Raw genomic sequence first — 25,644 nt, forward strand, 5'->3', positions numbered from 1 at the left:
TTAAAGGGGTAGACCACCAGCCTTAATGTAACGGTGGTACAACTGAACAGCTTGGTGACACTCAGTGGCAACACGTAAAAGATAAATACTTGCACTGTTGTCATTTGACTTGTCCGTCAACTCAACACTTCCACCGTTCAAGCGCAGGAACCCAGTTTATTACCCCCCCCCCCCCCCCCCCCCCCCCAACCCCCATCCCCGTGCCAGCGTAGGTTATACCCTGTCAGTCTCTCTGTCTGTTTGTTATTCTGTCCGAAGTTATGAGACCTCCTATGTTTATCAACTTTGGTGTGAGGAACACGTCGTACCATGATTGTTGTTGTTGATGTTGTAGTCTGGGGACTCGTGGCAAGAATACACCACAATACTGCAAATCGTTGAACAAATTGTAGTTTTCTCAGCAATTGCACATAAAAGTACAAAGAATCGATTAAGAGGATGACACAAGTCATCCAGCAAGTATGAAAGGGTGAAAAAATTAATTCTAGTAAATAAAAATCGTTTCGAAGGTAAACAACGCAGCGCGGGAGATAACTCCGTTGTTGTTGTTGAAGCGGGGTGCAAGGTGGGATTGAGTGTGGGAGGGGGGAGGCGTACAATGTCGAGGTTCGGCTGGGAGTAGTATGGGCCGATGTATCCCCTACTCCTGATTTTCTAGATTTCGTAGATTTTCACGTTTGTGTGTGTGTGTGTGTACGTGTGTGTGTGTGTTGTGTGTGTGTGTGTGTGTGTGTGTGTGTCTCTCTCTCTCTCTCTCTCTCTCTCTCTCTCTCTATTGATCTATCGCTGTACGAGTTATACTGATGGACACGAAGTTGGTCCACTTTCAATATTTAATATAAAGATTGGGTCCGTACAGTCGGTACTAAATGTACTAAGAACATATATAAACTGTACAAAAACAAGTGTTGACCCTAAACGGGGACCAAGACACCGCCAGTCCCTATCTAGAAGAATGTCAAGTTACTCACTTTACCTTCAGTTCTAACAAAAAAATTGTGTCAAATCGCCCCAAGAGTTATATGTACAGTTCAGCTTGGGGGTTATTGTTTGACCACCCACCAGGAATACCTTAAAATAAACGTTTGAGCACTACATTTTGTTGTGTTTGTTATTCGAATCGTTTTAGCCCTGCATGGCCCGGCACGGTGAAATGTACATGCGTCAGCTATACTGTGGGTTTGACTTCCTCAATCCAACGGTCTTGATCTGCTTTGACGAATGGGTATCTATGAAAACTAAATAAATAATGATGACGACCGGACTCCTGACAGGGGACACTGCAAACCGCTCGCTGATTAAACTTCATTTAATTATTTGGCATAGTTTTTGAGCAGTTATGAGCAAATCATTGAAGGTGTTTCTAAATTACAATACAGCGAATGTCCGATGAACTTTTTAAGGTCCAAACCGTCAGAAAACTTTCCAAGATGGCGGCTTAGACAATACAGTATATCTTTAAGAAAGGAAACAGAGACTGAGAGAGAGAAAAGAGAGAGAGAAAGCCGAAGACAGAAAGACCGTCTGAGACGGACGGACAGACACGCGCGTGCGCCGCACACTGACACGCACGCACGCATGTGGGCACACATACATACACACACACACACACAAACATGAGCGCGCACAGTGGACGCACGCACAAAACACACACACACGAACAGACACACAGACACACAGACTTTACCTTTCAGGAAGGAAACAAAGCCTGAGAGAGAGAGAGAGAGAGAGAGAGGTAGAGAAAGAGTAAGAGAGAGAGAGAGAGAGAGAGTGGCGGACGGACGTACGGACAGACAGACAGAGGTCTAGCAAGCACCAGAAAGAGAGCGAGAGAGCGAGCGAACGAGATGGAGAGAGAAAAAGAGGGCGCACGGACTGTGACTTTGAGAGAGGAATACCCAGAACAGTAGTACGGTGCCGGGAAGATCAAAGCCCGATGGTATACGCCGCCGCTAAGCGTGAGTGAGGATGCAATGACCTCAGGGTGTACACAAAACTTACTAATCCGGTTCATGGTCGATTAGCCACATGATACATCCTCTCCTACTGATACATTGGCCATTGAACGCGTTATGAAAAACTAATGTGGACTGGGTGGCCGAGTGGTAACGCACTTGCGCTCGGAAGCGAGAGGTTGCGAGTTCGACCCTGGGTCAGGGCGTTTGCAATTTTCTCCCCCCTTTCCTAACCTAGGTGGTGGATTCAAGTGCTAGTCTTTCGGATGAGACGAAAAACCGAGGTCCCTTCGTGTACACTACATTGGGGTGTGCACGTTAAAGATCCCACGATTGACAAAAGGGTCTTTCCTGGCAAAATTGTATAGGCATAGATAAAAATGTCCACCAAAATACCCGTGTGACTTGGAATAATAGGCCGTGAAAAGTAGGATATGCACCGAAATGGCTGCGATCTGCTTGCCGATGTGAATGCGTGATGTATTGTGTAAAAAAAATTCCATCTCACACGGCATAAATAAATCCCTGCGCCTTGAATATGTGCGCGATATAAATTGCATAAAAATAAAAATAAAAACAATAAATAAATCCCTGCGCTTAGAACTGTACCCACGGAATACGCGCGATATAAGCCTCATATTGATTGATTGATTAATTGAGCATTAGAAAAAAAAAACTAATTTTGTTTCAGATGTTTTGACATTTTTCGCATTGAAACGGGTTCTTTGTTTATAAAGCTAGGCTATTCGGTGAACGTTGTTCTGTTTTATATATTTTTCGACATCATGATTTTTGCGTAAGAATTTGCTCAAACAAGAGAAATTTACGGATCGCTCACAGCAAATGTCTCTCCCGATTCCGTGTAAAATTATTGCACCCTTTTCCCGGTATCCAAGGACTACTACTAACTTTAGTAGTAGTCCTTGCCGGTATCCAAACTAAAGCATTCTGAGGGTGGGCCCCTTTGAGGCTGGGGGAAGGGGGGGGGGGGGGGGTGGGGGGCACAGTTTCTGCCTGGCTGCCCACATAGATGACACCATCACGTTTCACTGATGTCGTCACAACCATTTTTATTGGTTCTCACCTCACCCTGAGGTCAGTATCTTCCCGTCCTCGGTAGGCCTTCGTGGGTGTGATTTTGAACTATTCCTTGTCCTAGACGAGTTTCCTGACACAGTTAACGACCCTAATCTGGCCGGGTTTGACTTCCGCGTGTCTTTCTCCTAGGAAAGCTGCCTATCGGGGCTGACGAGTCTTTCCAACCCGGCGCTTGTGCAAGCAGCAAAACTGGGAGCAAGCTCCTCGTCTGCCAGTTTGACCGTTTGGATGTGGGAGTATAGGTCCTCTTCCGCCTTCACAGCCGTTGGGAATATGCTCTCCTCGTCTAGTACTAGTTTATTCAGGTGGCCGTCTCTGGAACGCTCTTCCGAATGCCTTACGGGAAGCTACCAGCACAGATTCTTTCAAAAACAAATATATATCCCATTTAATGAAAATAGTGTATATTCTTGATTGTTATGTCCTTTGGGACACAGTCACTCACTTTTGATTTATTGTTTTGTTCACGAAATTATGATGTTCTGCATACTATCCATTGTGTTGCAGAGTTGATGTTCTATTGCATAGTATTCTGACTCTAATTGACTTGCAAATTTTTGCTTTGCACCTTGTCATGAACATTTATAAACTACAATGTTTCATATAATGCACTTATGTACATAAACCTATACTGTTTTACTAATTATGTAAGTATGTAGTAGTAGTTATTATAGTAGATTTAGTCCCTCTTTAGGGCGAGGGCCAGATGCAAAAAAGTATACCAATGCTTATTCTGTTACCCTCGTAAAATAAAGAATTGTCATTGTCATTGCTGTTGGGAGTATGCTCTCCTCCTCCGCCTTCACAGCCGTAAAAAGTAAATTTTAAGGGGCTTTTTGTCCGTCAGGTCTTAATTGCCTCTATTGGACATGAATTGGTTTATACGATTCGAGTTTTACGCCCTCACGGCTTTTTGATGTTTGCGTGTTTAGGTGGTATCAGCCATCTACACTTGTGGTAGAATGACCAAGATCTTTAACGTGTCATTGTGGTGACACGGGGGTGGGAGATGGATACCGTCTTCGGGTCTGCACATAAAGTTGACCCGTGTCCGGATTCGATCACAAGTCCAGTGCTCTACCACCTGAGCTACCCGGGCCCCCAGTTCACAGCCGTTGGGACGTCTGGTCTTTTTGTAGGTTGCCCATACACGTGACATTGGGGTTAGGTTCATGGGCACCAGTGCGTGTCCACGCACCGGTGGGCCTGCGTGCCGCATCCGTTTTTGAGGCCAAACCTCCTCCGCGCCCTCGCCATAGACGAATCAGTTCCGAAAATAATTCCGTTGGATTTGTATAGATTGTGGAAGAGTGATTACCCTTGCCAAAACCTCTGATAAACATCGGAAGCGCCAATCACCCATAGCGAGGGGTGTATATCAGAAACACGTGTTCATGTCCACGTGTTCGGACATATCCCTCGCTAGTGATTGGGCCCCTCCAATGTTTGTCAGAGGTTTTGGCAAGGGTAAATCACTCTTCCACAATCTATACAAACCCGACGGAGTTATTTCCGAAAATCGTCCACTCTGCCTGGGAGCATAAGGCCCCCAGTTACCACCCAACACCTCATGGAGGGTTGCTTAATAGCTTGCTTAGGACTTGTGTTGAGGCTTAAATGGCAGGGCTGCTCTCTTTTTCACCGGTGCTGCGTGCAGCTAGGCTAGCTAGCGGTGAAGGCGAGATGTAACAAGCACATATGTACGCCAACACCCTTTGGACGCATCACACAACCATTTGTTGGGCAACAAAAACATTCGCTCCCATATAATTTCATTCAAACTTGTTATGCCCTTAAATGCATTCACCTTGGCTATTTGGCACACTTACAGGAGCCACGTGACCGCCACTCAGTTAAGGGTTCCTCCAAAGTCGACCTGACAAAAACGTAGGAAAACATATACACATTTAGAGGCAGATAGACATACGCGTAGGCAGGCAAAAACAAACTCGCCAATGTAAGGCAGAAACGGTTTCGTCACGACAAAATGTGCCATGTTTCTTATCTCTGTAAAGGGCGTTACGAGAGCCATGACTTGTACTATGTAGCACGATAATGATGTATCATATACCCGTTTTCTGACCAGCTATAAAAGATAAGACCATCAACATGTCTTGTTTTATGGACGGTGGCCCATTTTGTGAGAGAGCTTCCAGCGTTCACTTTTAGTGTGCATGCTCAGAGGGAACAACTGACTGAACTATCTAACTTGGCCTGCCGCTGTGGTGAAAGCCCTAGACTAAGAAAATCTACATTTAATTTTGTAGTAAAGCAACTGTTGTGATACTGATTTTGACCGCTGTTTTGACGTAAAGAACCGTACAAGCAAGCGGATTGTTTTGCAGTCTTTGCAATTTTTTTCTTCTCCAGAAGATACCGAAGAATCTTCGAAAATACCAATTGTGATTTTCGAACATCTTACCACACACACAAAACTATAAGCTCTATCGCGATCGTTTCACCAAAATGGCCTTCACGCAATTCAACACACCCGCCATGCTTCTCTGTCTGGCTTTCGCCATCGTCTCAACTAGCTGTCAATCACTGAGACAAATCGGCAAGATCTCCGCCCCTCACGCGGCGTTCACGAGCATTGTGAACAAAGAGCACGCCACAGGGCAATCTGCTAAATCCACTCTCATCATTTCTGGCTTCAACCCCATTCCACTGTTCCACGACACCATTTACCAGGTTCCTGAGATTGGTCAACATCTGAGCAACCTCCACAGCGTCCACGTAACGGAAGTGACGCGGGGCGTCACGTGGCCCAATGAGGTGCGCAAAGTTCCTGGTGGGTACATTTGTTTTTGCTTTTCTTATGTTTTTTTGTTTAGGGTTTCAGCTTTTGAAGATATGGGGGTGATGGAAAATGAGTGTCTCGTGTCAGTGTGTGTGTGTCAGTGTGTGTGTGTGTGTGTGTGTGTGTGTGTGTGTCAATGTGTGTGTCGATATGTGTGTCTGTGAGTGTGCGTGTGGTTGTGTGTGCGCTTGCGCGTCAGTGTGTATGTGCTTGCGTGCGTGTGTGTGTTTGCCGTGTGTGTGCGTGAGTGTTTGTGTGTGTGCGTGTGTATGTGTTTGTGTGTGGTTGTGTGCGTGTGCGGGGTCAGAGTTCTGTATCCCGCCTGGAAATGTGCACCGGGGACACTAAATTTGGGATATGAAAGTGTTCCGCAAGGGACTACCTGGGGTGTCCCCCGTCCTGCATTGCTCTGTATCCCAACCGCCTATCAGAACTGCCGATTGCAGAAGCACACCTCTCCTACGATGTTGCGCGCAAGATATAAAGTGGGACTGCTTCAAGCCAGAGGTGTATGGGCAGCATTCCAGCTGCTGCAGGATCTGTATGAAGACGCTCAAACAGACATCGAGAGCCTCTTGTGACGAGGTCGTTGGCAAGTAGTAAACACGACTGACACAAAGAGTGGCCGATCTTCGTTGGCACCCTACATAACTCGAAGCCAGGAAAGACTGAAAGAAAGTTGCGTTGAATATGGTATGACGGCTTACTAGTGCCAAAACCTCATAATTGTAATAATCAAGGGAAAATTAGTAATTTTCCCTTGATAAATACCATTTTCACGTGTTTATTACTAATTTTAGTATCTATTATACTTTTAGTATAATTTTACTTTATTACTAATTTTAACTATCCCGGAATAATTACTAACTTTCACCTGTTAATTACTAATTTTTAGTTTTGGCTCACTTCCTGACAAAACTAAAAATTAGTCATTTTCCTGTGAAAATTACTAATTATCCCGTGAAAATGAGTAACTAACGATATGACGGCTTACTAGTGCCAAAACCTGGGGTTACCCATTATCACGTGATAATTACTAATTAACGCTGTCAGTTACTGTTTTCACTCGTTAGTTACTCATTTTCACGGGATAATTAACACGTGAAAATGGTAATTATCAAGGGAAAATTAGTAATTTTCTCGTGACAATTACAATTATGAGGTTTTGGCACTAGTAAGCCCTATGACGACTTACTAGTGCCAAAACCTGGGGTTACCCATTATCACGTGATAATTACTAATTAACGCTGTCAGTTACTGTTTTCACCTGTAAAATGACTAATTTTTTTTGGCTCACGTAAGTGTAGCCTATGCGATGATAAACTTTGTCTGTCTGTGCGTGCGTGCGTGCGTGCGTGCGTGCGTGCGTGTGTGTGTGTGTGATAGAAACTTTAACATTTCCGAGTCTATGGATAAAGCTCGCATAAGAAGATTACGTCTCGGTCAAAATTGTTTGACGTGTGTGATAGAAACTATTTGAAGACGTCACATTATGACGTAAGAGGGTTAGACGTCACGCAAAGGAATTACTGAAAGTCTCGGTCATTGTTATTGTGAGCGGGCCGAGACTACTTGGCAGATCCAGGGTCTCGCTTTCTTGCACAGTTTCACCTATGCTTACTGTGTGTGTGTGTGTGTGTGTGTGTGTGTGTGTGTGTGTGTGTGTGTGTGTGTGTGTGTGTGTGTGTGTGTGTGTGTGTGTGTGTGTGTATGTGTGACGGAGTGATTGAGTTTGTGTTACTGTTTGTCGATGTCTTACGTGAGCCTTGAAGGCTTTGCCTCTTGTTAGTTTTGGCACTAGCAATCCGTCAGGAAGTGAGCCAAAACTAAAAATTAGTAATTAACAGGTGAAAGTTAGTAATTATTCCGGGAAAATTAGTAATTTTCCATGGAATAATAATAATAATAATAAGAAGAACATTTATATAGCGCTAAATCAAAAAACTTTCGTTAAAAAGGCTTGCTCTAAGCGCTTGACATCTAAACTAAAACGTCATTCACACTCTTTACAATGATGTACAAGAACTTCATGTCACACTCTTTCATTCAGTATAGCACCATTCACACAGTTGTTATTCTGTACAAGACAATAAGTTAGTCTAACATTTAGAATATTCATAAGATGAAAACAAGAGAAAACCAGACTGGTTAAAACAACTGCTTAGTGCTAACAAAGCATGAATCTTAATGATAACGTAATACATGTTTAACTGTTAAGACCATAAAAAAAACCTATATGCTAAAATAACTTCGAACTTTTAAGAACTTCTTATAAGATACACAGCACATCTAGCTAAACACCAGAATGATAAAACAAAAGGCAACTCGTTAAAACTATTAAATGCATCAATGTCTAAAACACGAAAGACTCAAATATAAGATACACAATTTTCTAGAATTGTTTATTAAAACTGAAACCGACCTGCTCAAAGTAAACCATATTAGTAATATTAGTAATAAACACGTGAAAATGGTAATTATCAAGGGAAAATTACTAATTTTCTCTTGATAATTACAATTATGAGGTTTTGGCACTAGTAAGCCGTCATATAACGAGTGAAAACAGTAACTGACAGCGTTAATTAGTAATTATCACGTGATAATGGGTAACCCCAGGTTTTGGCACTAGTAAGCCGTCATAATATGGGCAGAACAAGAACAGCCAAGACAAAAGCGCAAGTGTGCATGTGTGTGTGTGTGTGTGTGTGTGTGTGTGTGCTTGCGTGAGTGCGTGTTGCTGCCAACTGGTATTTGAGAAGAAGAATTTGATTATATACTGATTATGAATATTTCGACCGAACGGTATAACGAAGTCAACAATGATTCAGTATCACAAACATTTATTAACAACAGCACATACATATCCAAAGAAGAAAATAAACGAATTAAAGCCAGAGATCTATATTGTCCATCAAAATGTAAATGTCCATGGTAGAATCTGTGGCCTGCATTTTAGTTGATTGATGGCCGCTCCATTGCTTCGGCCATGTTGATTTTAATCAACCAATTTTTTTGTCTACATTGTGAATGGCATGTTGTCTGCTTCCGCGACAAGAGGTTTCGGCGATCCACAGTCAATACAAAAGTAGACTATTTCCATCCGTTCGTTATCTTTTTGTACTCACGGTCAATAACAAAGTAGACTACTTCCATCCGTTTGTTATCTGTTTGTATTTTTATGCAGTACTGTATGTCGTGTGTGTCGCACACTCCTTGCCCTGAATTTCCTATCGCTCTGTCAGCTACAAAGTCCCGATTTTCTTAATTTTTTTATCTGTTTGATAAAGAACAATGACCAAGGTTCTGGCCCTATTTTTATTTTCTAAGTCTACTTTAAAAAAAAAAAGCATTTCTATTCATATGACGACAAAGTGTCAAGGTTTTGCAGAGCAATGTATCGTCATCTTCGGTCGTGCATGGCTGAATACCAGTTTTCTTATGGAGCAATCATCCTTAATTAGAATTGAATCAAAATCTAGACAAGTGCAAGAAATGTAGTCTCTAATGCCTGTCTTACACTGTGCCGAATATCCTTGCGAATATGAACATGTTGTATTCGGCACAAAAAAAGAGACGAATGGACAGGAACAAATATTGAAAATTCGAAGCCTTACCGATCATTGCGAATGCATACAAATCCATATACGAATGTCTTGCGGATGTATTACGAACGTTGCGAGTGGTCTTGTGAGTGTTGCGAGTGCTCGCAAACATTTTACGAATAAAGCGATTATGCAATTCGCATTGTTCGTAATACATTATACTGCTCTTTACACTGTGCCGAATTGCCCTTGCGAATAGAATTCGCCAATAATTCGCAACGTACTCGTAAGCATTCGCAAGCCATTCGTAATCATCGTAAAGGCATTCGTAGCGCTCGCAAGGCATTCGCAATGATCGGTACACATTCGCAAGCACTCGCAACCATTCGTAAGACATTCGCAAGAAATGTGTATATGAACATGTTGTATTCGACACACAAAAAGAGACGAATGGACACGAACAATATTGACCATTCGAAGCCGTATGAGTGCTTGCGAATGTCTTACGAATGGTTGCGAGTGCTTGCGAATGTCCACCGATCACTGCGAATGCATATACGAATCTATATTCGCAAGGATATTCGGCACAGTGTAAGACAGGCATAACGAATGTTTGCGAATGCCTTGCGAGCGTTACGAATACATTGCGATGATTACAAATGTCTTGCGAATACTTACGAGTACGTTGCAACAAATTAAAAAATATGACTACCTTGCGAATAGTTAGGAACATTGTTGCTATGTTCGAAACAAGAGACGAATGGTGGCGAATGGTTAAGAACATTTACGAATGTCTTGCGACCATGTCCGATCATTGCGAATTATTGGAAAATTCTATTCGCAAAGGCAATTCTGCACAGTGTAAGAGTAGCATAAGGAAAGATGCAGCGTGAGCCGCTTAGTTGCTTAAACACTGCAATACTAACTTTGTAGCAAAACGGACCCTTACTTGCAACAGTAAAGCTGGGTAGGCACCATGTCTCGTCTAAGAAAAATGGATTCATTTAATCGAGTATTTATTCCTCCATTTTGTTTGCAGACAACGTGTTCCACAAAAGCAGTTTCGTCGTAGCAGCTGGAGGATTCCTCGTGCCGACAAAGGATCATGGGAGCTTGACCTTGTTCGACCTTGACTTTTCACCTCCAGTGAAGCACGCGCTGACGGACAACAGCGCAGACGCCAAGTGGTTCTACCACCGTGTGGAATGGAAGGACATGAATGGAGACGGGTTGCTGGACGCTGTGACGTGTCGTGCTCAGAAACACATTTTTGGTGAGAGTTGAGTCCTGGGCTGAGACTGATGTACAAAGCAGAATTGGGTGCGGGGTCGGATTGGATGAACGTCAGATTTGGTGTGATTTCAACCATTTATACTCTACGGCTTGTTCCCACTCAGTTGGGTGACACCCAGTTTCGCTTCGTGCACCACATCCCACGGGAGAGAGGGCGAATGGGTGGTTTGGTAGCTCAGATATATCGAACTGGACGCAGTGATGTTTATTTAACTCCGCCTTTCCTGGAAAGTGCTTTGTTTTATTATTGAATATTGTAATGCCTAATGTATTGACCACAGATCTTTTCCAAAACTTAAATAGGCCGCTTTTAGCTTTGTTTGTACTATTATTTAGCGCAAACAGATTCGTGATCACCCTCAAGTCACGTATAACTCCGACCTACTTTTATTCAGGATCCGCACAAGGGCAGCTTGTGTGGTTTGAGCACCCCAAGCAAAACGCTCTCTCCTCTACCTGGAACTCACACGTCATCGCTGCCAACGGCCCGGACTCTTTTTTCATCGTGACGTCATTGCCTACGCCTCACGGTAAGGTGGACTGCATCATCACTGCTGGCTATTTCTCCACCAGTCTCAACGTGTACTGGAGCACTCAGACACAGGGGCGATGGGATGACGCTTCAAAGGTCAGTTCTCTGTCACTTCATTTTCAGTTGAAATATGGGTACAGTGGAACCCCCTTTTAAGAACTCCAAAATTCTGAGAAAATGAGGTCTTAAAAAGGAGGGAGTCTTAAAATGGAGGGAGTCTTAAAATGGAGGGAGTCTTAAAAAGGAGGGAGTCTTAAAATGGAGGTAAATTTCCAGAGGTTATGAACAGAAAGTCTTTAAAAGCAAGGTCTTAAAAAGGGGGTTCTACTGTATAGTAAAAACCTTGACATGTGCAAGGATATTCATTTTGATGACTTTTATCAAGACTCTGCGAGTGAAGAACCCTCAACGGCCGACGCTTATTTTGCACCCTGCGTTTTAACTTGAGGGTTTTAGACAGGGACGGTTTTTTTCCTGCCATATCATATGGATAAATGTTTTATTCTTCCTTTCGTTTTCGGCTTTTGCCAAACATGTTTGATGGACACCCGAAGCAAGCACATGTATGCCATTCGCTATTATAAAATATTTATAATATCCTCACTGTTAACACATGACAACAGACATGTAAAAAAAAAAAAGAAGAATATCAACATGAACCAGCAGCAAGCGCATGTATGCCATTCACAATTATGAAATATTTATGATATACTCACTGTCAGCAAATAACAACAGCCACGTCCAACAAAAATGAATATCAACATGAGCCAGCAGTCACTTTAAGAACGAAAACGGCATTTATTAGCTTCATTCAATTTTTATTATCAGATCGAAAAACGAGTGATCGACAACACAATTGGCAACGTGTTTGACGTATCAGTGGTGGACCTCAACCAGGACGGGACGCTGGACCTGCTGGTCACCAACAACGCCTTGAAGGACGCGTCTCTCTTTGCTTACACTGTGCCCTCAGATTTCAGGTCAGTAGTGCACATCACTTGCTTAGGCCAACAACAACAACAACAGCAACAACAACAATAACAACAACAACAACAACAAAAACAGCAACAGCAACAACAACAACAATAACAATAACAACAACAACAGCAACAACAACAACAACAAAAACAGCAACAGCAACAACAAAACAACAACAATAACAATAACAACAATAACAACAACAAAAACAGCAACAGCAACAACAACAACAATAACAACAACAACAGCAACAACAACAACAAAAACAGCAACGGCAACAACAAAACAGCAACAACAACAACAACAACAACAACAACAACAACAACAACAACAACAACAACAAAAACAGCAACAGCAACAACAACAACAATAACAATAACAACAACAACAGCAACAACAACAACAAAAACAGCAACAACAACAACAACAAAACAACAACAACAGTTGTGGTTTAAGGTAACATGGCCGAGACCAAGGAGATTCATATGCAGCCGGCATCTTGTTTTCTGAACGCTCAGTTGGACAAGAACATTGTTTGTTGTCGTTCGTTTCGCCACTGTATTCAATTTTTGGGGGGCATACAGAATATTGAAACAAACATATAATGATTGTGTACAATCAGACCGACTGGCGGCCGCGTGGAAACAACTATTTCATTCCTTTTTCTAGGTTGACATTAGCCTACATTGTTTTGAATTTTTGAAGCCGCGCTTGTCTGTTCACACGGCGGCCATTTGTACCAAGTTATGTCAATCCATTGGCTGCATGTGTTATTTAATAGGGTTCCCCACGGACGCTCAGCCCAGAGGACCCCACATTTTAATTTGTAGGGGGTGCAAGGACACCCCCCACCCCCCCAGGGGAACTTTAGAAGGTCCGAAGACAAGGAGTTTCAAGGAGCTTTTGGAAGGCACATTCTTCGCCGACACATGACCCACCTGAAAGTGCTCATGTCAAAGTAATACCGACTTTAAAAAAAACAAAAAACTCTGAGCCTTTACAAAAATAATTATTGTGCTCATATGGGTTAGATTACCTCCCTAAACTTGCATCAGTAAAGATCTGGCAGAACGTTTTTTGAAAACAGAAATCATGGTATGCATGATGTTAGATAGGATATTTAGTGTGTCTTGGGACCCGCTCTTTTTTCCTTTTTTTCTTCTGTTCTTCATTTTGTATTTTTACACAAGTAAAGGCTTTGCATTACAGGGCACAGACATGGGAGCAAAACACAAAAGAAAACACACGTTGGACAATTACACCACACAGAGGGTGGGGAGGGTGGGGTGGTGGTCATGGCTCGGTGGTCGCAGTATCAATCAATATGAGGCTTATATCGCGCGTATTCCGTGGGTACAGTTCTCAGCGCAGGGATTTAATTTTTTTAAAAAATTTTTTTTTATGCAATTTATATCGCGCACATATTCAAGGCGCAGGGATTTATTTATGCCGTGTGAGATGGAATGTTTTACACAATACATCACGCATTCACATCGGCCAGCAGATCGCAGCCATTTCGGCGCATATCCTACTTTTCACGGCCTATTATTCCAAGTCACACGGGTATTTTGGTGGACATTTTTATCTATGCCTATACAATTTTGCCAGGAAAGATCCTTTTGTCAATCGTGGGATCTTTAACGTGCACACCCCAATGTAGTGTACACGAAGGGACCTCGGTTTTTCGTCTCATCCGAAAGACTAGCACTTGAACCCACCACCTAGTATCAAGAGTATTGTCCACAAGAAGAAAAGAAAACAGCAACAGTGAACATGAAGAAAATGTTGCTTCCTGCCATACAGACCCGATCTTCAGTTTCTCATATTAGTTGTCATATTATATGTCATATGATCATCTAAGGGTTATATATATAAAAAAAAAATGCATATATACAAGCGCCAGTCCTTATTCAATTTCTCCAACAAATTATTTCTAGCTGCGTTATACTTTTCACAAACAAATCTTTGCTTAATATTTCTACTAAATGTCTGAAAATGGGACCTTTTTGTTTTGTTTTGAAAATATAGATGTGATATTTGGCACACATTACTAACACATCAAAAACTTTATCGATGACTACATTGCTCGCCACTCCAAACAGAACCAGTTATTTGGAAAGTTTTACCTTGACACAAAGGGTGCAGTTCACCTTTAACCAATTTACATATTATATCCAAAAAGTCTGCACTTCATCACACTTCCAAAACATATGTATAAGGGTTTCTTCATCTCTACCGCAAAATGTACACAATGACGTATCCACAATGTTTTGCAATAATAGAAACCTTTCCGTCGGCAAAATTCTGTAGGGAAAGGGCTCCTAATATGGACCAATTTTTGTTTCATGGTGATAACTAGCTTGTTTTCTTGCGAAGAAGTTTCATTTTGTGTTTGGTAGTCCTTCTCTCTTAGGTTAATCGTTAGGCCAAATTAGCGTGAAATAGCTTTGATAGCTGGGACAGGCTGATCTTTCTTAACCCAGTGTGGGATTTTCAGTGGGGCGACCACCCCCAACCCAGCGCGTCCCCGGGTGGCGGATAGGGGAACGGTCTTCAGATATGGAGATCAGCCGCTTGCGGCCGCGGACCAAACTGGCTCCGGGTGGGATCCCGGAAAATCCTCCCCCCTGTGCTCTCAGGGTAGGACGTACGGGCCATGAGCTAAGGGTGAGGTAACCCCGACAGAAAACCCCGAATGCTGAAGACGGAGGACCCGGGCCGCACGGCGCATTCTAACAAACCACGGGTACACGCACTTACGCAAATGATGACACAATCAACCAGCACAGACGGAAATGGCGCTCGCCCATTGAGGAGCAGGGTGGAGCAGCGTCGGGTCCCATGCCTCAAAGGGACCCAGCCCCAACTACTGGAGGTCCCTCCCGTCCGTCTTGTCACGCCAGGGGACGCGGGAGGAAAGTGACTGGCACCACCACAACTAGGAAGAAACCCAGTCAGCAGCGACCTTTCCAGGTCATGCACTGGAACGCAGAAAGTATCCTGAACAAGAAGACAGAGTTGGAGCATATCCTGCATGAGAAGAACATCAACATCTGCTGTATTCAGGAGACGCACCTGACACCCCAAAAGTCCTTCAAAGTGAGAGGCTACCAATGCCTTAGGTCCGACAGAACAGACCGAAGCAAAGGAGGAATCCTGACCCTCATCAGGAACAACATCAATGCCTGTTTGATAGAAACGCACATGGAGGACTCCGAATATCAGGTGATTCGAATCCAGACGAAGACATCAGAATTCCATCTTGTCAACTTCTACTGCCCCAATGATAGACATCTCGCCCTTGACACGATCCCCGCAAAGGCCTCCAACTTCATCGTGGTGGGTGACTTCAACAGTCATTCACAGAGTTGGGGATATGACCACCTGGATCGGAGAGGAGAAGAGGTGGAGAACTGGCAGGACGACAAAGGTCTCATCCTTTTGAACAGTCCCTTTGACTGCCCTACATTCTACTCCAGAAGATGGCACACTACATCAACTCCTGACCTAGCCTTCTGCACGGAAGACATGCACCAGCTAACCAGCAGAGAGGTCGGAGAACAGCTAGGTGGAAGTGACCATCGGCCAGTCTTTTTGACCCTGGGCATGGAGTCCTGCACTGAAGCTTCCTTCCCTCGGTGGAACTACAAAAGAGCGAACTGGTTCCTCTTTAGACACCGCACCAGCGAACTCACCAAAGACATCAGAGTCGAGGGTCGAGACATCAACATGGTGGCGAAGGACTTCAACATGAGCATCCTCAGAGCAGCGCGTGAGTCCATTCCCAGGGGTGCCAGGAGAGACTATAAGCCCTACTGGAGCAATGAATTGCAGGAACTGGATGATGATCTGGCAGACGCCAGAAGGGAAGCAGAAGTCAACCCGTCACAAAACAACAACATCCGCCTCCAGGAAGCCAAAGCCAAATTTCTCAAAAAGAAGCTACAGGCAAGACGGAGAAGCTGGCAAGAGAAAACAAGCTCTCTGAACCTTGAGAAGGATGGCAGAAAGCTCTGGAGGCTCACCAAGCAGTTGAATGATGAGAACACCAGCAGAGGAAAGATCACATTAGAAGAGAACGGGAAGGTGCTAACTGGAAAGCATGCTGCCAACCAATTTGCTGAAAGCTATGCAGCTGAGAGCAACCTCCATGTTAGCCCCGAGAAACAGAGAGAAGCAAGAAGAGAGAAAAGAGAGAGACCTGCCAGACAGTCGACAGTGGACGCCATGAGTCAACTACTCACACTCCACGAGCTGCACTCAGCTCTGAAAAAGTCAAAGGCGAAGAAGTCCCCTGGCCCAGACGGCATCACCAACGAGATGCTAACCCACCTTGGTAGTGCAGCAGAGAACAAGCTACTCGAGGTCTTCAACAGCAGCTGGCAAGAAGGATCGCTACCACAACTCTGGCGAGAAGCGATCATGATCCCCATCTTAAAAAAAGGGAAGGATCCAAAGAAGGCCACCAGCTATCGCCCAATCAGCCTCACCAGCTGTGTTGTGAAGACCCTGGAGAGAATTGTGAACGAGCGCCTCAGGTGGTACCTGGAATCCAGGAACCTCCTCGCCCCTGAACAAGCTGGATTCCGACAGTTCCGCAGCACTGAAGATCAGGTCACTTACCTGGCGCAAGAAGTTGAAGATGCCTTTCAGGAACAGAAGCTGGTCTTCGTCACCTGGATAGATCTTCAGAAAGCCTTTGACAAGGTCTGGAAAGATGGACTCCTTGTAAAACTGCTGAGGAAAGGCGTGTCCAGCAACATGTACCAGTGGATTCGCTCTTACCTCTATAACCGCAGGGCAAGAGTTAACGTCGACCAGACCAAAAGCAAGAAGTTCCTCCTTCGTCATGGCGTCCCTCAGGGCGGAGTCCTCTCCCCCACACTCTTCCTTCTCTTCATCGACGATCTGGTGTCTGAGATGCCCAAGGGGATCAAAGCTGCTCTCTACGCAGACGACCTTGTGATCTGGTGCAAGGAGGAGCACGCAAGTACTGCCACCTACAGAATGCAGCAAGCGGCAGATAGGCTGAACGCATGGGCAGAAGATTGGTGCGTCTCCATCAACAAGGAGAAATCCTCCACCACCCTATTCACACTGTCGCCAAAGCAGAAAGCCGGAACCATTAGGCTTGGTGGAACTCCTCTGAGAGAGGATGAAGAAGCAACGTACCTTGGTGTCACCTTTGATAGACGGCAGACCTGGAAACCACACATTGCACAGGCAGAGACAAAGGCCCGGCGCAAGCTAGCCATACTCAGGAAGCTGGCAGGTACCACCTGGGGAGCGAACGAGAAGATACTGAAGACAGTATACCAGGGAACAATCAGACCCCACCTCGAGTACGGCTCCACAGCGTGGTCAACCTCAGCCAAGACAAACCTGCAGACCCTTGACCGTGTGCAAAACCAGGCCCTCCGACTCATCACCGGTGCAATGAAATCCACGCCCATCAAGGAAATGGAGAAGCTTACCACCATCCAACCCCTCTGTCAGAGAAGAGAAGCCAAGACAATGGTACAGGCCGAGAAGCTCAAGTGCCTACCCGACCACCCCATGAAGCACAGACTGAGCAACCTCACCAAGAACCGGCTTAAACGGAGCAGTTTTGTACACGAGAGCAAGAGACTTTCTCGACAGTACAGGGAAGTCCTTCCACAGAACACTCTACCTCTGACTCAAGAAGAAGAGGAAACCCCCAAGGCAACAGAGAAACCAGGCATCCAGATCTGCACCAGTGTTCCACATGTTACCTCAGGAGAAGATCAGAATGACACAGCTCGACAGGCACTCACCTTAGCCCTGATCGACGAACAGTACCCAAAAGAGGCGTGGATCCATGTATACACCGATGGATCAGCAACTAACGCCGTGCTCAATGGAGGTGCAGGCATTCTCATCCAGTTCCCTGGGGGACATACAGCTACATCCAGCGTTGCCACTGGCAAACACTGCACAAACTATAAAGCAGAAGCAGAAGCTCTCATGCAGGCCGCCTCCTTCGTTCAGGACTCCGCAGACCCTTGCTACCAAGTTGTCTTCCTCTCGGACGCCCTTTCAGTCCTTCAGGCCCTAGAGAACGACAAACTCCCACAGCTGGCCAAAGCATTACAGATGGTCAGACAAACCAGAAGAGTTGTCCTCCAGTGGATACCAGCACACTGTGGGATACCAGGAAATGAAAGGGCAGATGAGCTGGCAAAAGAAGGAGCCGTGGAAGACCAACCTGAAAACAGTGTCAGCTTTAGTGAGCAGAAGACAATCATCAAGGCATTGATGAGGCCAAGGACAAACAGAGATGACTACCACACAATGTCCAGAGAGCAGCAAGTCAACCTCATTAGGCTGCGTACTGGCCACAACAGGCTCAATGCTCACATGAACCGAAAGTTCAAGCTGGCGCCATCACCAACCTGTGTCTGCGGTCAAGAGGACCAAACAGCGGAACACATCTTACAGCGATGTCCCTTACTAGATGAGGAACGAAAAGAAGTGTGGCCGTCACCAACTCCCTTGCAGACCAAACTATACGGCAGTCGACAGGAGTTGGAGAAAACGACAACATTTATCACCAGTGCTGGACTGATTGTGTAACCTCTGCGAACGCCAAGAAGAAGAAGAAGAAGCTATGATAGACATTCAGCAAAAATTAAATACAGAAAAAATCACAAATGGTCCATATTAGGCGCCCAGGCTCCTAATATGGACCAGTGAAGCGGCCTTCACGAATCACTGTCAAAAGCCCCCTATACTTCAAAATAACATGATACAACTTAGTGTGCAAGTCAGACAAATTCAAATATGCTTTAGATTTATCTGTTTCGGGTTGATGAGACCATTATTTGAAGCACACCAGGAAACTAAAGAAGCATATCAAAAACAGAGTAAAAATAAGTGAAATTATCAACTTCCACAAAAATCTCGAGGGCTAGTTATAGATTATTTTCAGCAAGCTTCCTAATGAATTAATGATAATAGCCTTTAGCTTTTATTTTCTTCGATTTGTTGAAGGTGGTCCATATTAGGGGACTCACACATACTTTGAGATTTTGCTATTATCTTTTGTTTGCAGAAGAAACTCGGGGTCAAAACTGCTAACATGTAACAAATACGGTCTTAGCTGTCATATATAGCAATTTTTGTGTGATAAAAGCTTTGGCTGTGGACAGAAACGAGTCCGTTTTAGGCGGCAAATTTAGAGTGAACGCTGCCAAAAGTGAAAAAAAGAGAAAAAGCCTAACGGTTTTGAGATTTCTGTTTCTGCAACTGTTTTGACATGTGCAAGTTATCCACAGAGGGTGAATACAGCGAATAAAACTTTTTTGAGCGCTCTAGCGTCGTTAGTTTGTCAGAACAGAAGGTGGTCCATATTAGGAGCCGGTCCATATTAGGAGCCCTTCCCCTACATCGCTGCTTTTCTGCTGCAAATGGTGGCGATGAATTTATTTCTTCCATTTCCATATCACAGGAAAGATCATTTCCCACGACGTACGCTAGCCACCGGCTTCACAAGTCGTACCAGCGGTCAAGGGCACGGTGCTCCCGGCTCTGCTGTCGTCGTCTATCCTAAATCGTCACACACTGCGTCACAGTGAGTATTACGTCATAGATATTAATGACAACATGTATAGATCTGGCGTATGACGTGTAACTGGATTCCTCTCAGAGTGCAAATCGCTCCTTCCACAACGATTGATTACCTTTTGACGGTGTTGGTGGTGGTGGGGGGTGGTTGTCGGAGGGTTCCGCCATATAATTTATTTGACCTGTTTCGTAACTGACAAGACTGTCACTTGTAGCTTTGACAGCAGCGATTATCTTCGGCCTCCATAGCGAGCCGCGAAGGGCACGCTGTGGCGCACTCAGACACTGGCACGAATGCAAAAGTTACTGGGCTGTTTGTGATAAAACAGTGACATTGGAATTATTAACTTCTTTATTGTTACTCTTTCCAAACAAGAGAAAAACAACAACGCATTATTTACATAAAAATATGTTTGCCTGTCAACCTCTTTCTCCATCCTTCCACCCATCCCTTCTTCCCTCCATCCTTCCACCCCCACTATTGATAACGTTTTGATCATTACCGTTCTCTCTTTCATTTCAGGAAACCCCTCATACTCGTCTCAGGTGATGACGATGGCCAGGCGTATCTCATCAAGCCCGCAAGTAACGGCGTTTCTGATTGGTCCTACCAGCAGTCCAAGTTCCTTGACGTAGGGACGGGCACAGTGGGCGGAATATCGTGTGCCGACGTTGATGGTGATGGCTACAATGAAGTGTTCGTTCCTGCGTACACTGAAGGCGCCGTGCATGTGTTTACTTTTAAACCTTGAGTTACCGTATGGGTGGTGAGGTGTGTGCTTTTTGGCTCACGAAGTGTAGCCTATGCGATCGTAACTTTGTCTGTCTGTGCGTTTGTGCGTGTGTGTGTGTGTGTGTGTGTGTGCGTGTGTATGTCTGTGGTAGAAACTTTAACATTTCCGAGTCTATGTGTGAGTGGTTATCCAAGACTATGGATAAAGCTCGCATAAGATTACGTCACGGTCAAAAGTGTTTGACGTCAATTAATGCATCATGACGGCATGCCTCCCTGTAGTCTTTCTCTCTCGCGTGGTGTGTGTGGTCTCGGTCATTGTTATTTTGAGCGGGCCGAGACTATTTGGCAGTCGTGTCCCTGTAAGTAGGCTACATGCAGACAGACAGATCTAGATCTAGTGTCTCTCTTTCTTGCACAGGGTCACCTAAGCTTACTGTGTGTGTGGGTGTGTATGTGTGACGGAATGATTGAGTTTGTGTTACTGTTTGTCTATTTCTTACGTGAGCCTTGAAGGCTTCGCCTCTTGTCTTTGTAAATGCTTGATTGATTTGTCTGTACCTACGTTTGTTGATGGTATTGTGCCGGTGTTTACTTTTAAAAGTGGATTTTAGTTTTTTTTGTTTTTTTTTCACTGTATCAGGGAAGTCGGTTGCAGTTTGACAACCTCCATTTTCTGTTTTGCGATCCTTATTTGAACCCGAAGTCGACTTCGCGAAGACTTTGCGAAGACTTCGCGAAGTGTTTTTTTTACCAAGAATGTCAGTACATGCATGCAGTGCAAAAGCTTCGTGCAGCAAGCTTCGCAGAATAGACTTTGCGATGTCGACTTCGGCCAGGTAATTTGAGGCGTCATCAAAGTAGTGTTTGTTTGTGTCTGTGTGTCTGCGTGCGTGTGCAGCGGATACAATAAAAGCAGTGCCACTATCGCAAATTCGTTTATGCAGTTCTCACATCTGATGTATATTCTGCGACTTTAAAACATGGTCTTTGTCTTTACATCCTATTGTCATTAAATTCAACCATTGCTGGGGTACATGTACAAACTGCGGAATTTTGTTTTCCGGGTTCACCGTAATTTTATCTTATACGTACTTTTTACATTTAGTCAAGTTTTGACTAAATGTTTTAACATCGAGGGGGAATCGAAACGAGGGTCGTGGTGTATGTGTGTGCGTGTGTGCGTGCGTGTGTGCGTGCGTGCGTGCGTGCGTGTAGAGCGATTCAGACCAAACTACTGGACCGATCTTTATGAAATTTGACATGAGAGTTCCTGGGTATGATATCCCCGAACGTTTTTTTCATTTTTTTGATAAATGTCTTTGATGACGTCATATCCGGCTTTTCGTGAAAGTTGAGGCGGCACTGTCACGCTCTCATTTTTCAACTAAATTGGTTGAAATTTTGTCAGGTAGTCTTCGACGAAGCCCGGACTTCGGTATTGCATTTCAGCTTGGTGGCTTACAAATTAATTAATGACTTTGGTCATTAAAAATCTGAAAATTGTAAAAAAAAAAAAAAATTTCTAGAACAATCCAAATTTACATTCATCTTATTCTCCATCATTTGCTGATTCCAAAAACATATACATATGTTATATTTGGATTAAAAACAAGCTCTGAAAATTAAATATATAAAAATTATTATCAAATTTTTTTTTTCGAAATCAATTTAAAAACACTTTCATCTTATTCCTTGTCGGTTCCTGATTCCAAAAACATATAGATATGATATGTTTGGATTCAAAACACGCTCAGAAAGTTAAAACGAAGAGAGGTACAGAAAAGCGTGCTATCCTTCTCAGCGCAACTACTACCCCGCTCTTCTTGTCAATTTCACTGCCATCGCCATGAGCGGTGGACTGACGATGCTACGAGTATACGGTCTTGCTGAAACATTGCATTGCGTTCAGTTTCATTCTGTGAGTTCGACAGCTACTTGACTAAATGTTGTATTTTCGCCTTACGCGACTTGTTTCTTCTCTTTTTTGTTTAGTGATGATGAGCGTACGTACGTGCGTGCGAGAGCGCGAGCGTGTTTCTCTGTGTGTGTGCGTGTGTGTGCGCGCGCAAACGAAATCAAAGTCCCCCAGAGACGGAAGAGTCCAGAGCAGTGAACTAAGAGTTTTATATTTGGACTATCCAGAACCCGCTGAAAAAAAAATGAGAAAGTAAAATATGAATTCATCGAGCAACCAATGTTTCTCTAGCCATGACTGAAGTGGCCAAAGTTCTTATAATTATGAATCTTATATCTGCAATTTGGAAAAAAAGAAACAATAACACTTTATATGGACCGTTGCACACAAAACAAACCCCAACAGGGATGTACCAAAACAGTTTGCTTTTTTTTTTTTTTTAAGCTTCAAGTCTAAAATGCAATTCCATAGTCCGAACGGGGTCAAGGATAGTTTGACAATGGAATTTCTTGAAAAAATAGTCGCCACAGTTCGGCCTTAAAGGCACAGTAAGCCTCCCGTAAACCATCACAGAGCTCCCCGAGCGTCTAAATACAGTACAAGCATACTTCCATTTGAACGCTCACCGAACGGGAACATCCTGGCTGCTTTCTGTCGAGCGTGAGACATTTTCAAAGAATTTATTTTCGTAGACTTGTTCCGTTAACAACAACGGCGCCTCGTTTTTGCGCTAGACCTAACTTTTAAAATCTAAATAATATATTGACAGCTTGTTACACAAACATTCTTTAATCATAAAAGAATTCGTTTTTCATCAAGACAAGATCAGAACAATTCGAAGTTGTGAAAGTTTAAAAAAAAGAAAAGCCCGGAAGCAGGGTCACGCAAGGGTCGTAGCAGACGACGGCCGGTTTATCAGTGCAAATCGCCGTTCCTCTCAACAGTCAAAAGCCATCGCTAGAGTTCTTGTGAACCACAGCCGTTGTTTCGTGCATAAAAAAAAACGTGCTATTGTAGATAAGCTCACGTCGAGTCGCATTCAAATGACTAACTATGACGACTGCATTGTGAAAAGGGAAAACTGGATCACACGGGTTCACGATGGCTCAGGGGTAAGATAAACCACGCAAAAATAAATTCTTTGAAAATTGTTCGCTCTTTACGGAGGGCACCTAGGATGTTCTCAATTGGTGAGTGTTTAAATGAAATGGTGTTTGTACTGTGTGTAAAAGCCTGACCGTATCTGTGATGGTTTACGGGAGGCTTACTCTGCCTTTAACTTCTTTAAACGGGCGGATATGAGATAGCATGACACAAATTTCATATGTAAAGTTTCATGAAAGATCTGTCTTGTAGTTTTCTGCGAACTGCTTTACACAGTCATGTACACACACACACACACACACACCCTCCAAGCACCGGTCTGGCACTAGAACTGACTCACACACACACACACACACACACAACCAATCTCTATCTAGCACCGGTCTGGCACTACAACACACACACACAACCAATCTCTATTTAGCACCGGTCAGGCACTAGATCTCTGTCTCTCACACACACACACACACACACAACCAATTTTTATCCAGCACCGGTCTGGCACTAGAACTCACTCTCACACACACACACACACACACACACACACACACACACACACACACACACAGAGGCTACGACTGATGTCACTCATGCATTCACCACTGTCACTATCGCACCACCACTCTCATGCTAACACCGGTCGGGAACTCACTCTGGCATCATCACTGTCACTGTCACTGTGGCACCTCATTCTCACTCTTTCTCACTCTGGTACACCCACTCTCACTCTGGCATCACCACTGTCACTCTGGCACCACCATTTTCACCTTGGTACCTGTCAATCTCTATCTAGCACCGGTCCGGCACTAGAACACACACACACACACGCACACACACACGCAACCAATCTCTATTTAGCACCGGTCAGGCACTAGATCTCTCTCTCTCTCACACACACACACACACACACACACACACACACACACACACACAACCAATTTTTATCCAGCACCGGTCTGGCACTAGAACTCACTCTCTCTCTCACACTCACACACACGTGACACACACACACACACACACACACACACACACACACACACAAAGGCTACGACTGATGTCACTCATGCATTCACCACTGTCACTATCGCACCACCACTCTCATTCTAACACCGGTCGGGAACTCACTCTGGCATCATCACTGTCACTGTCACTGTGGCACCTCATTCTCACTCTTTCTCACTCTGGCACCCCCACTCTCACTCTTCCATTACCACTAACTCTGGCACCACCATTTCCACTCTGGCGCCGGTCTGGAACCACCACATTAACTCTTGCTGCACCACTGTCACTCTGGCACCATTCTCACTCCGGCACCGATCTGGAACCACCATTCTCACTTAAGAATTACGCTATTGGCACTGGTCTGGAACCAACAATTATGCTCGACATCTACATGCACAGCGACACACACACACGAACACAAACACAGGCAGATTACGCAGGTACCAGTCAATGAATGCAAAAAGGTATGCCAAATAGTAGTTTGTCATGTTTCCTTTGCGTTGGGTTGTGGTGAATTACACAGCGGTTATCTGTTTGCGAGTTGCCTGGAACACGGTTTTTTAATAACATCTCTCGATCTTCACATATTTTGCCATGTGAATAAGAACAGAACAATTTCGTCAAACATATTTCTTATTTTATCTGCATTGAATGAATTTACAACGTCCTTCTTGTTAATTGTTTATTCATAAAGACCACTTGTACTGAAGAAAATGTTTCCCCCTTTCAACGGGTGGAGTAGTGCGCCGGAGTAGTGTCCCTTGCGTAGAAACGTGGGCGAATAACACGATCTGCGCATGCGGTGAAATCAACTGGAAAAGGAAAAAGACATAAACATGCCGAAAAACGATGTGCGCATCACCCGGAACTCGCAATAAGAGAAGTGCGCATGTGCGAGATCTAAAATGGCCGCGGAACTGTTAACTGGTGTATTGAGTAAAATGGCCGACTTCCGCCGCATTATGCTTTGATGATCGGAAGAGACCAGCCAATCACAGCCCCCGAATTCCCCCACGTGTTCATCAGAATAGCTATATAAAGTTGTAACTGAATAACAAGAGGCGAAAAAAAAAAAAAAAAAAAAAGGAGAACCCACTCCTCCTAG

General features: G+C 44.2%; 1 protein-coding gene across 1 annotated transcript; it reads left to right on the top strand.

Annotated features, from left to right (window-relative positions):
* The first annotated feature begins 5,164 nt into the window (after positions 1-5,164).
* Positions 5,165-20,898, top strand: LOC138978314 (uncharacterized). The gene is made up of 6 exons (XM_070351017.1): positions 5,165-5,844; positions 10,435-10,668; positions 11,084-11,316; positions 12,049-12,200; positions 19,667-19,789; positions 20,306-20,898. The coding sequence occupies exons 1-6, from the start codon at positions 5,520-5,522 to the stop codon at positions 20,532-20,534; spliced, it is 1,296 nt and encodes a 431-aa protein (XP_070207118.1). The 5' UTR covers positions 5,165-5,519; the 3' UTR covers positions 20,535-20,898.
* Positions 20,899-25,644: the final 4,746 nt, after the last annotated feature.

Source organism: Littorina saxatilis, linkage group LG10 (assembly GCF_037325665.1).
Source record: "Littorina saxatilis isolate snail1 linkage group LG10, US_GU_Lsax_2.0, whole genome shotgun sequence".
In the NCBI taxonomy this organism is placed as follows: domain Eukaryota; kingdom Metazoa; phylum Mollusca; class Gastropoda; order Littorinimorpha; family Littorinidae; genus Littorina; species Littorina saxatilis.

Bases quoted from the DNA above. Each gene is read 5' to 3' on its own strand.
- LOC138978314 (XM_070351017.1), top strand. From the start codon at position 5,520: ATGGCCTTCACGCAATTCAACACACCCGCCATGCTTCTCTGTCTGGCT. The intron at 5,845-10,434 runs GTGGGTACATTT...TTTTGTTTGCAG, and splicing joins TGAGGTGCGCAAAGTTCCTG to ACAACGTGTTCCACAAAAGC. The intron at 12,201-19,666 runs GTCAGTAGTGCA...TCCATATCACAG, and splicing joins ACTGTGCCCTCAGATTTCAG to GAAAGATCATTTCCCACGAC.